Source organism: Hemitrygon akajei, chromosome 7, assembly GCF_048418815.1.
Source record: "Hemitrygon akajei chromosome 7, sHemAka1.3, whole genome shotgun sequence".
Classification (NCBI taxonomy): Eukaryota; Metazoa; Chordata; class Chondrichthyes; order Myliobatiformes; family Dasyatidae; genus Hemitrygon; species Hemitrygon akajei.
In genome coordinates this window covers 70,778,392-70,790,860 of record NC_133130.1, presented here as the reverse complement: position 1 = coordinate 70,790,860, position 12,469 = coordinate 70,778,392, and the positions used below count along the sequence as shown (strand labels likewise).

The following is a 12,469-nucleotide window of genomic DNA, read 5'->3' as shown; positions in this document are numbered from 1 at the left end:
GAATGGCTGAATTAGCAGAGCAATTCATGATATCTTTTGCATTTTTAGACAACATCGGGTGAAGATGTACGTGATTTTACTAAAGTGCTGAAAAATAAGTTCAGATCAAAGAAGTACTTTGCCAAGCATCACCGTCTGGGTTACCTGCCTGTACAAACAGTCCTAGAAGGCGAAAATCTTGAAATGTAAGTTCGACAATATTTGTGGCTTTTAACTGATGAATAATTAGTTTTGCACTACAGTGCACCCTTTGAAGGGAATGAAAGATTTTAAACTGTGCACGGTGTACATTCGGAATAGCACTATATAAAAATAAGAAGGCCAAGTGATGAAAACATTGGTCTCCTTCATGCTTGTCTCCAAAATGGCAGTCATTGAGTAAGACATTATCCTTGTTGGACCAGCAACTTGCCAGTTGTTTTTGTGATTTCCTTTAGACTGATTTCTGTCATTGATAACCACACTTATTTCAGCTGGTCCAACAGTTGTGATTTTGCAGTGTTTTGAAGCACCAAAGTGAGATGAACAGGCCAGCTGGTTCATTTTCTGATTCTGCTTGTTTGAGCATTTTCAGTGTCAGTTGTCAGAAACCGAAATAAGTTCCAAATTGATAGCACTTTTCTCTTAACACTAAATTGATTTTGCCATTGTTGGAGTGAAACCAAGTACTGCAGAGAAATGTGTTCTATTGGTGGGTAATCAGATTACAGAAGAAAAGCTCAAATAATTTGGAAACTATTCAGCTCCCTCCCAAGAAAAGGATATTGAAATTAGTAACCATGCTCAACTGTGATCGTCCCATGAATGAATATCAGGATGGTATTTGGTCCAGGTTCAAGTACATCACCAATGTGGTCAATGCTTCTGAAGGGCACCTATGAAAGTCATGTTGAGCAAGAAACTTAACACTTTCAGGAGTAGGTGAAAGTCTTTTTGGAAAATAAGCTGTGCTAATACAGAATATACCACTCTCCTCTTCTGCTGTATGAAGGAATAAATGTATTGCTGGGTTCAGACAGATAGACACAGGAAGTAAATTTGGCTAACACAATTCAAGAGTGAAAGGCAGATAGAGACTGTTTGGTATTGTGCTTTATAGCTTAAGTTGATCTGAAGTTCATTGACTTGTCTGCAGAAGATAAAACAAAAGGATGGAACAAGAATGCTTTCCTGACGAAGGTGGAGTGAAATGTCAAGAGCAGTGTTAGGGAGGTGCTTAGAAAATTCAGAAAATATCGGTGTCCTAGTAAAGAAGAGAGGGAATATTATTTAAGAACAGTGTAATAAAATTGAATAATTTTTCCTTTAGGCACCAAGAGTGTTACATGGAACCAGCAATAATGGATGTGGAACGGAGTCAGGGAATTATTGCAAAACAACAGAATTTATTAACTCTCAAGCAGAAACATGGAAAATTAAACAAGTGACTAACTTAAAATTATGTTAACAGCACTATGCGTCTATAGCTCCCACACAGTTAAACTTAGAAACAATTCTTAACAGAGTCTTACTGGAGCATACTCTCAGAATGTCAGTTCAGAAAGTTTCAAGGGATTCACAGGGGAATTAATAGACTTTTAATTTCGAAGTGTAGCGAAGTGACAATCTTGAAGATGGAGATTCAAAATACAGCGAAGGAGCAAGTCTCACAGAGGTATGCCAAAACGGCCACTGTACCTTTCTAAATGCGATTTGGCAGACACACAGTATCTCTCGAGCACTGATCTCACAAAGTGGCCACCATAACTTCACAGTGGAAGTGAGTTCACGATTCAGTCTGTTTCGAAGAGTCCACAAAAAGTGAGAATTTCACCACGTAACTGACAGGAGAAGTCCTGTTTTTAGGACTGGTCACCACACACCCAAGACTTTGCAGGGGTCACCAAAGTGGGTGCCAAAAATCCACATTTGGATTATGAAATGTCAGTCACCTCCGAAATGCACAGCGTTATCGACTACCCCCTCCCTTTTGGGTTCGATCGAAGCTTGCACTCTTCACTCTCACTAACGACTCTGCTGTCCAAACGCAATGACTCTCCACCAAAGTGGGTCTCTCCCAAAGAGTGTGTCTTTCAAAGTGTGTCTCCGGAGCAATGTGCACGGCATTGGGATAGGCCACCGCGTGACACTACAAGAAACAAAGTCACAGATTAACAGTACATCACGTACTGTTCCAAGAATTGATACTGGGGTACATAACACACAGATTTCCGGTACATCACCTACCGTGCCAGCTGTTGAAACTGGGGTTCGTAACAAAGAGCCAGGCTTATTAATGATGGATGTGTTGCCTTCGATGTTTATTTGAATTGCAGCAACATCCTTCGTATGTGTGTTTCATTACTGTGTGTTGTTGTAAAATATTTCATCAATGTTTAAGTGGCATAAACAATGTTCTGTATTTCTCTCTCTTTTGCAGTCCTGTTACACTCATCAGCATGTGGCCTGAACAGTATGAGTGAGTATATGTTACTGTCTTGCATGCCAAATACATCATTTCAACCCAATAGCAGTTTGTCGCTGTATTATGTACTGAATGTCTTCCTATTGCAGGAGACTAGAGAATTTATCATTTCCCTTTTGTGCTTCCAGTTGATGCATCTGTCATGATTAAGAATTTGTTTATTTTAAATGGAAAACAATAATAAAACACAAAGGGATAAATACAAAGGGATATTTCTACCTAAGCATTACATCATTAAGAAGTAAGGTATCAAGCTGAGCTGATCAGCATTACATATGCACTTTTTGCTTTTATAGCATGCAGAGCATGAAATTACCGTATTCTTCTACCTTAGTCTTTTGTATCACAAGTAACAAAAGCCATGGAAAGCTGCTTAAAATGGGTAACTAAAGATAATGTTAAACTGGTGTTGAAAAGGAAATATTCCCATTCCATTTTACTGCACATTTCATTTCTGTTGCAGTAGATTGTAACAACCGCCTTCATAAACTTAACAATGCTAAAATAATGATGAAATATATTTGTTTTGATGTTTAAACTGAAATATTAATTATCAGATGTTTTATTATTATAGCCCTACACAATCTCCACGGCTGTCCCAAGATGATACACATTCCAGAATAGAACACTATGCCAACAGGTAACAAAAATATTCGCAGCTACTTATTGAAATTGAAAAGATGTTACGAGATGAAATTCATTTGTTCTGTTCAGATTTTTGGGTTTCAAAATGCTCATTTTAACCAAGTTGGAATTTAGTTTCAAATTAAGTTTTGTAATTAAACAAAATAGATAGTAATCTCACCATTATACTTCATACCTTGTGTATTAATTTTGGCAAAATTTGATAGATTGCCAAAATTATATATCCACATATTGATGAAGGATCACAGTCTGAAACATGACTGTTTGTTTCCCTCCATTGATGCTGGTTGACTGAAATTCCTCCAGCATTTTGTGCATGTTACTCCGGATTTCCAGCATTTGCAGTCTGTTGTGCATCCACAAGGCTGTTAAGACTTGTTCACCATTCAGTAAGGTCATGGGTGATCTGAGTATAACCACACATCTGCATTCTTGTCCATTCTCTGTCAGTAACATTCCACCCCATTGCTTATTGAGAATCTGTTTGTCTCTTCCTTAAAAGTTTACAGAGACTGTCTCCATTGAACTTTAAGGAAGAGGATTCCAAAGACTCTCCAGCCTGCTAAAACAGGGAAAAAATTCACCATACCTTTTAGTTAAGTAGGTGTTCCTCTAGATCTAGATTTACCCTTATGTGAGACTATCTTTTCTGTAACCATGCTGTCAAAACTCGGTAGGATCTGGTAGTTTTCAATCAAGTCCTCCCTTACTCTGCTTCAGACCTCTAGAGTTTGGAAAAATCTTTCCTCAAGGAAACTAATCCGCTCTAATAAGGAGCAGTCAAATAAACTTTCTCAGAACTTTGAACAGTCATTGGAGAACAACCTCTGCAATGTCTTAACCTTTTGCAAATATATAAGGGTCACGTCCCGAAACGTCGACAGCGCTTCTCACTATAGATGCTGCCTGGCCTGCTGTGTTCCACCAGCATTTTGTGTGTGTTGTTGCAAATATATAAACATGGGCCTCCTTAAGACTGCTTATTAAGATATAAGTAATACTATAACCCAGGTGCTCTTCTAATTTTATTGGAATCTAATAAGATAATCTGGCACCTTTTATTCAGGCTGGCACTGATGGAGAGAACTAACGGATCTCTGCTCACCGACAGTAGTTCTGCCACAGGAAGTGTGTAAGTAATTTGAACAATTAGTACACTCAGTATGATTTATACATAGCAGCTTGAACTACAATGCATTTTAATTAGTGATTTTCTGGTACTAGGTAAGGAACATACCACCTAAATTGCTGAATAAAAATTTAATATTCTTAAATAGTAATTGAATCAATAACCTGAAGATATTCGTGATTTCCTGTTGGAGCGGGGACAATGACAGATTACTTGCATGAAATTATAAAGATTTTAAAAATATATATTTTTACATGACAGAAGAACTGTAAAATGAGTAATGTGTTCTTTGTACAGTGATGATGAACACGCACTAATTCAACAGTTCTGTCAAACACTGGGGAGCGAATCACCTATAAGCCAGCCTCAAAGTCCTGTTCAGATCCTCAAGTCAGTAGAGAAAGAAGAACGGAGTGAACTGGAACGCATCATTGCTGATCTTGAAGAAGAGCAAAGGTGAATTTGATTGTTCTTACAATTTTTTGTAACCATATTAACCCCCTGAAGACAGTGGTATATTCCACGATCCTCCAAATAACTATTGTTCAAATTAAAGATCATATTGACAATGTTCAGAATACACCCCTTCACCACGAACTCAGTCTCCTCACCTCATCCAGATCTTCAACATCCACCAAACATATCATGATTAAGATTGTGTGCAAAAGACAACAAACTGCAAATACAAAAGAAAATAATAGTAATAGTTAAAAAAAAAAATTAGCATTAAATATTGCGAACATCAGTGAAAAGTCCTTGAAAGTGAGTCCGTAGGTTGTTGGAATGATTCAGTGAGGGGCAAGAGAAGTTGTGTGAAGTTACCCCTCTGGTACAACAGCCTGATGGTTGAGGGGTAATAACTGTTCCTGAACCTGGTGTTGTGAGTTCTGAGGCTCCTGTACCACCTTCCTGATGAAAGCAGCAAGAAGAGAGCATGACCTTTCTGGTGGGGGTTCCTGATGATGGATGCAGCTTTCCTGTGACAACGCTCCATGTAGGTGTGCTCAGTGGTGGGGAGGGCTTTACCCGTGATGGGCTGAGCTGTGTCTGCTACTTTTTGTTGAATTTTCTGTTCAAAGGTGTTGGTGTTTCCATACCAGACTGTGATGCAGTCAGTCAATATACTCCACCACACACCTATAAACGTTTGTTGATTTTATATGGTGTGCCGAATCTTCACAAACTTCTAAGGAAGTAGGGGCGCTTCTGTGCGTTCTTTGTAATTGCATTTACGTGTGCATGAAATGTCCTTTGAAATGATAATATTGAGGAACTTAAAGTTGCTGATCCTCTCCACCTCTGATCCCCTGATGATAACTGGCTCTTGGACCTCTGGTTTCCTCATCCTGAAGTATATAATTGGCTCCTTGGTTTTGTTGACATTGAGAAGAGGTTTTCAATCTCCCTCCTATATGCTGGTCTGTCACCACCTTCGATGTGACCATGACAGTGGTATCATCGGCAAATTTAAATATGGCATTGGAGCTATACTTAGCCAAAGAGCATCCTGGTGTATATTCTTTTGCTATCCAGATGCTCCAGGGTTGAGTGAAGAGTCAATGAAATGGTATCTGCTGTGGATATGTTGTGCCGGTAGGCAAATTGGACTGGATCCAAGTCAGTTTTCAGGCAGGAGTGTATATGTTTCATCACCAGCCTCTGCACAAGACCATAGGATGTAGGAGTAGAATTAGCGCTCTTGGCCCATTGCGTCTGCTTCGCTACTTCATCATGGCTGATCCAGTTTTCCTCTCAGCCCCAATCTCCTGCCTTCTCCCTATATCCCTTTATGCCCTGACCAATCAAGAATCTATCAGCCCCTGCCTTAAATATACATAAAGACTTGGCCTCCTCAGCTGCCTTTGGCAAAGAATTCCACAGATTCAGAATTCTCTGGCTAAAGAAATTCCTCCTCATCTCCATTCTAAAAGGACGCCCCTCTTCTGAGGCTGTATCCTAATGTCTTAGACTCTCCCACCATAAGAAACATCCTGTCCACATCCACTCCATCAAGGCCTTTCACCATTCGATAGGTTTCAATGAGGTCACCCCTCATTCTTCTGAATCTTAGTGAATACAGTCCCAGAGCATTTAAACACTCTTCATATGACAAGCCATTCAATCCTGGAATGATTCTTGTGACCCTCCTTTGACATCTCCAGTTTCAGCACATCCTTTCTAAGATAAGGGGCCCAAACCTGTTCATAATACTGAAAGTGAGGCCTTACCAGTGCTTTATAAAGTCTGAACATTACATCCTTGCTTTTATAGAACCATAGAACACTACAGCACAGTACAGGCCCTTCAGCCCTCCATGTTGTGCCGACCCATATAATCCTTAAAACAAGTACTAAACCCACACTACCCCATAACTCTCCATTTTTCTTTCATCCATGTGCCTGTCCAAGAGGTTCTTAAATACCCCTAATGTTTTAGCCTCCACCACCATTCCTGGCAAGTCATTCCAGGCACTCACAATCCTCTGTGTAAAAAAACTTACCCCTGATGTCTCCCCTAAACTTCCCTCCCTTAATTTTGTACATATGCCCTCTTGTGTTTGCTATTGGTGCCCTGGGAAACAGGTACTGACTATCCACCCTATCTATGCCTCTCATAATCTTGTAGACCTCTATCAAGTCCCCTCTCATTCTTCTATGCTCCAAAGAGAAAAGTCCCAACTCTGCTAACCTTGCTTCATATGACTTGTTCTCCAAACCAGGCAACATCCTGGTAAATCTCCTCTGCACCCTCTCCATAGCTTCCACATCCTTCCTATAATGAGGTGACCAGAATTGAACAGAATACTCTTAAGTGCGGTCTCACCAGAGATTTGTAGAGTTGCAACATGACCTCTCTACTCTTGAACTCAATCCCCCTATTAATGAAGCCTAGCATCCCATAGGCCGCCTTAACTACCCTATCAACTTGTGCAGCAACCTTGAGGGATATATGGATTTGAACCCCAAGGTCCCTTTGTTCATCCAGAGTCTTAAGTAACTGACCATTAATCCTGTACTCAGTCTTCTGGTTTGTCCTTCTAAAATGCATCACCTCACACTTGTCCGGATTGAACTCCATATTTATATTCTAGTTTGCTTGAAATAAATGCTAACATTGCATTTGTCTTCCTCACCACAGACTCAACCTGTAAATTAACCTTTAGGGAATCTTGCACAAGGGCTCCCATTCCCTTTTCATTTCAGTTTTTTGTAATTTCTCTCCATTTAGAAACTAGTTGACCCTTTTATTTCTTCTGCCAAAGTGGATGAGACCATACACTTCCCAACACTGAATTCCCTCTGCCTTTCTTTGCCCATTCTCGTAATCTGTAGCCCCTCTACTTCCTCAATACCTGCCCCACCACCTATGTTCATATCATCGACAAACTTTGCGACAAAGCCATCAATTCCATTATCCAAATCATTGACATATAACATAAAAAGAATCGGTCCCAACACAGACCCCCGTGGAACACCCTAGTCACCAGCAACCAGCCAGAGAAGGCTCCTTTTATTCCCACTCTTTGCCAATCAGCCACTGCTTTATCCATTCTAGATCTATTCAAAGGCCTTCTGACTTTCCAAGTGCACATCAACCAATTCTCCTTAGTCTATCCTGCTCATTATTTCTTCAAAGAATTCCAACAGATTTGTCAGGCAAAATTTTCCCTTGAGGAAACCACACTGACTACAGCCTATTTTATCATATACCTCTAAGTAACCTGAGACCTTATCCTTAATGACCCACTTCCCAACCACTGAGGTCAGACAAACTGATCTATAGTTTCCTTTCTTCTGCCTCTCTCCCTTCTTGAAGAGTGGATTGACATTTGCAGTTTTCCAGTCTTCTGGAATCATTCGAGAAACTACCCTTTGGTGTACACAATGTGGTCCAGGTTACTTATCTACCTTCAGACCTTTCAGTTTCCCAGAACCTCCTCTCTAGTTATGGTAACTTCATGCACTTCATGCCCTCTGACACTTGGAACTTCCACCATACTACTGGTGTCCTTCCACAGTGAAGACTAATGTAAAATACTTATTCAGTTTGTCCACCATTTCATTGTCCCCCACTTGTTCCTCTCCAGCGATTTTCTCTTAGAACATTTTGTCACCATAGATGCAGGTACAACTGGATGATAGTCTTTGAGGCGCCGGTATAACTGAAGTGTGCTTGAAGCAGTTGGATACATCAGTCTGCCAAAGCAAAAGGTTAAAGATACCAGTGAATACTCCAGCCAGTTGATCAGCACAGGTCATTAGTACTCAGCCAGGTTCCTCATCTGGGCTGAATGCTTTCTGTGGGTTCACCCTCCTGAAAGAAGCTCTCACTTTGGCCTCAGTTTTCTAGTGTGTTGGGATCTCTGGTGCTACAGTTTATATGTTGATGGTAATTGGGCAGGGATTTCTGCAAACGCGCCTGATTGAAATCCCCAACTATGGTTTGAAATATGTTGGGATGGACTGTTTCTTTTTTGGTGACAGCAATACGCAATGTCTCAGGTGCATGATTATACTTGGCTGCTGGTGGTATGTAAACTGTATTCAGGATTACGGAGGAGAACTCTCATGGTAAATGGAATGGTCGACTTTTGATCATTAGGTGTTCAAGGTCAGGGGAACACAAGTATGACAAAACCACCATGTCAGAGCACCATAGGGAGTTCATCATGAAACACACACCCCCACCTTTGGCCTTTTCTGAGTCAAAAGTTCAGTCCATCCTGTGTATCGAGAAGCCTTCGGGTCCGATTGCTGTATCTGCTGTACTCTGAGCAAACCATATCTCAGTAAAACACAGAACACAACAATTCCTCATTTCCCTCTGACACAGCAATCCTGCCCTCGGGTCCCCAGTTTTGTTCTCCAGCGACAGCCCATTTACTAACTTTGGGTAGAGCAGGCTTCATCCATCTGTGTTTCAGCTAAGCTTGGAGTCCGGTGGCAGTGAACCTTCATCCGCGTAAAGGGGCCATACCTGCTTGCTTGAGAGTTAATTCTGCTGAGTCCTTCAGAAGATTGTGAAGTCTGTAATTCTTTAATTTACAATTCCGGAGGGGATCTTTGACAGTTCTCTCAGTAATTACATAGTCACCTATCACCATCTCATTGATGTTCATGTTAAATTTAACCACTCAACATAAGACTTTGACTCACATATGGACAAAAGAACTGAATTGTGGAGGCAAGGTGGCATAACAGCAGTATTTTACTAAGTTCAGCATCAAGAAGCCCTTAAAATTTAAATCAGTTGGAATTGAAGGGATAACTGAGGAGTGAGAAACATGTGATATTAACATAGACGAACGGGCATCAGCCTGAAACATTAACCATTGTCTGACCTACTGAGTAAATCCAGCACATGTGGTTTTATTTCATATTTCTATTGTTTTGCTTTTTGAAGGGATAACTACCCATAGCTGAAGTTGCACTTATTGCAAAGTAGACGTCTGGTTATTTGAGGCTTGGATCCAGGAAATCACTGCCCAGGTATTTTAGGCCTGTGTCCTCGGCACAGCTTTCTCCAGTTGCTTTATCAGTAAGCTTGCAGTGACCACATCATCAGGTTTGATGTGGGAGTCTTTGCTAGTGTGGGCACACAATGTTCTGTTCTCTTTGCAGTTCTTCTGATGATGAAGTAGTCTCTGCTCACATGCAAAAACACGTGTTCAATACCGAGATTTGATTCAGTTATCATTTGCACAATGCAATCTTCTGTTAAGGTTCCTATGATACTCAACAGCTTTGCCAAAATCCCCCACCCAGCACCACTGCCACCATTCATATACTGAGTTTACTAATGATCAGGAACTTGGCTGGACCAGCCACATGCATATTGTGGCTGCAAAAGACTAGGTCCAAAGCAAGTGACTGCCTCACGACTCCTCAGTCTCTCCACCACCTATCCATCAGAAAGTGACCAAGAATGAATACTCACCACTCAGATAAATGAGTGTAGCTCCATAAAATTCAGTGCTATGCACCAAACAGAACACATCAAGCTGTTTAATTAGAACCATATCTTCCACCTCTGAGTCATTTACAGGATGTTGTTCGGTTAGATTATCTTCAAATAACAGACATAATAAGCTCCAAAGAGTTTGCAAGATAGTTCTCAAAGTGCGTAAATTCTGTAGTTGTGTCATAATTACTGATTTAAGTATGAGGCAGATTAATTGGAGCATTATTTGAAAATTGAAGCGGCACATTTTAATTTGTGCAATAATTAACTAAAATGGGCAATAAACTCAAATGAATAATGCTGAATATTGTGCTACAATGGGCAAATAAAAGTATCCATATAATGTTTTTGAAGTAAAACAAGATATGTTAACAGATGTTTTGTCTTCTGCTGGTCATACTCAGCATCATTTTAATTGTATCTAGCGTGTTGTCGTTTACATCAACTTTCAAAAAAAGATGATAATTTCACTTTTAGTGGGATTTATATCTTTACAGCAGATGTTGTTTTTACTATTGTATCTAGATCATACGTGCTGCTGTTGTTTTCTTCAGCAAAGTACTTCCACTTCAGTTAAATAAGTCACATTCATAATATATTTTACATGTGGGTTTTAATCCATTTTTTTTCCATATTTCTTTTTCTCAGCTAAAATAATAATTTATTCATAGCATGTATGCCTTTTTACCCATTCTTTCTATCACTTCTTCCCTCCTATTAAGAACATGACTCCATTCATAAACAGATGTCATAGATCCTTTCTCAAGGGCATATTGGTAGTAGCAACTTCAATGTGTAGTTTATTGTCATTGTTTCTATGAACATTTCGGGCTATAGACACATTAACCTTTTCTCTGAGGCAGTTGTGACGGCTATGAATAATTCTACCAAAGTATTTGGCCAGAGGAAGGTATTTGTGAACGTGGAATCTGTTGCTGGACTGATTTGATTGCAAATGATGTAGCCAGTGATTAGCTTGACTTTGCTACCAGTGTCATAAGGAGTCTGAAACTGGAGCCCAGTGGCTGCTTATCGAAATGCTGGCATCTGATACAGGGAAAGCTTAGAGTTGAACACAGTATCTTTTTGGCTGATCTGAAAATATCTTTTAGGAATGAATATATATTCAAGTAATGTGGAGTTGGTCAGATCAGTTGAAAATGAAAGAGTTTGAATCCTGATTAAAAACATCAAGTGGTATTTTCAAAGATAGTGATTAGGAAATGAAAATATTTTTTTGGCTTCATTGTCATATCCATATACTGTAAACAATGAAGGGCTCTTTTGAATGTCAGCTTGAGTCTAAACACAGAGCAGAGGCAATGAACACTGAAATCTTTCTCATTAGTGTAAAGTCCAAATGACCATTCTCATTGTTCTATATAATGTACAGGTTGAGCAATCTGGAAGTTTCAGCATTCCAGTGAACATTTAACCTTTAGAGGACATTGTCAGCTGAAATTTATACTTGCTCAGTAATCACCAGTGGTTCTTGAAGTAATTTGCACCAATTTAGACCAGGAGTTGGCTTGTCCAGTGTAATGCAAAGAATTGATAGAATTCCAGTTTCCCAGAGCTAGACACATTGTAAACATCCTCCCCTACCCTTTCATTTGTGCCTGTTTAATCTTCCACACTCTCAAGTTAGTGGATTTGACATCCACTAATAATAGTGGAAGAAAAAAAAGCTCTTGTCAAAACAGCTTTTAAATAAATTACATTATTTTTCATTGTTGGGCAGTCTTGTTTTCAATCTCCAGTTCAAATATTACTCTATTAATCTTTGTTGAATACCTCAGTATCCAATTAATGTTTTATGCAATACAATCAAAATGACAAAACTTAATTCAAAATGAATGTACAGACTTAATCCGTCATTATGTAAAGCATGTTTAGTAAAATCTTCATTCTTGCTGAGCATCAGCAATGATGCTACTGAGACATATTTTCCAAACATCCCAAACTATTATTTGCCAAACAGAATTTCTGAATTTGCTAACTAGTATTAGATTTGTATTTGACATGGTTATTATAGAATTGTCACTTTTGTAATGTCATAGTTAACTGCATGCCTGAAGTATCTCAAGGTGTTTGTTAGGTTCTCTGGAATTATCTATCCACAATGTTTTGGAGACTCAGTCACCATCCATATTCAAGGCAGATAACAATGAATTTTAGGTATTGAGTGAATTGAGAGATATGAGGTTCATGCAGAAATAAAATGGAAAGAAAAATAAGGTACATCATTCCCTTCAGGGCAATGCATCCCA

General features: G+C 39.4%; 1 protein-coding gene across 5 annotated transcripts in view; it reads left to right on the top strand.

Moving 5' to 3' along the window:
• LOC140730544 (utrophin-like) overlaps positions 1–12,469 on the top strand; it is a 460,763-nt gene that overhangs the window by 407,701 nt on the left and 40,593 nt on the right. For all 5 annotated transcript variants that reach the window (XM_073051151.1, XM_073051153.1, XM_073051152.1 and 2 more), the window contains 5 exons: positions 49–185; positions 2,420–2,458; positions 3,039–3,104; positions 4,176–4,241; positions 4,536–4,694. In XM_073051151.1, the coding sequence (XP_072907252.1) occupies positions 49–185; positions 2,420–2,458; positions 3,039–3,104; positions 4,176–4,241; positions 4,536–4,694 (467 nt within the window). The remainder of the gene's footprint in view (positions 1–48; positions 186–2,419; positions 2,459–3,038; positions 3,105–4,175; positions 4,242–4,535; positions 4,695–12,469) is intronic.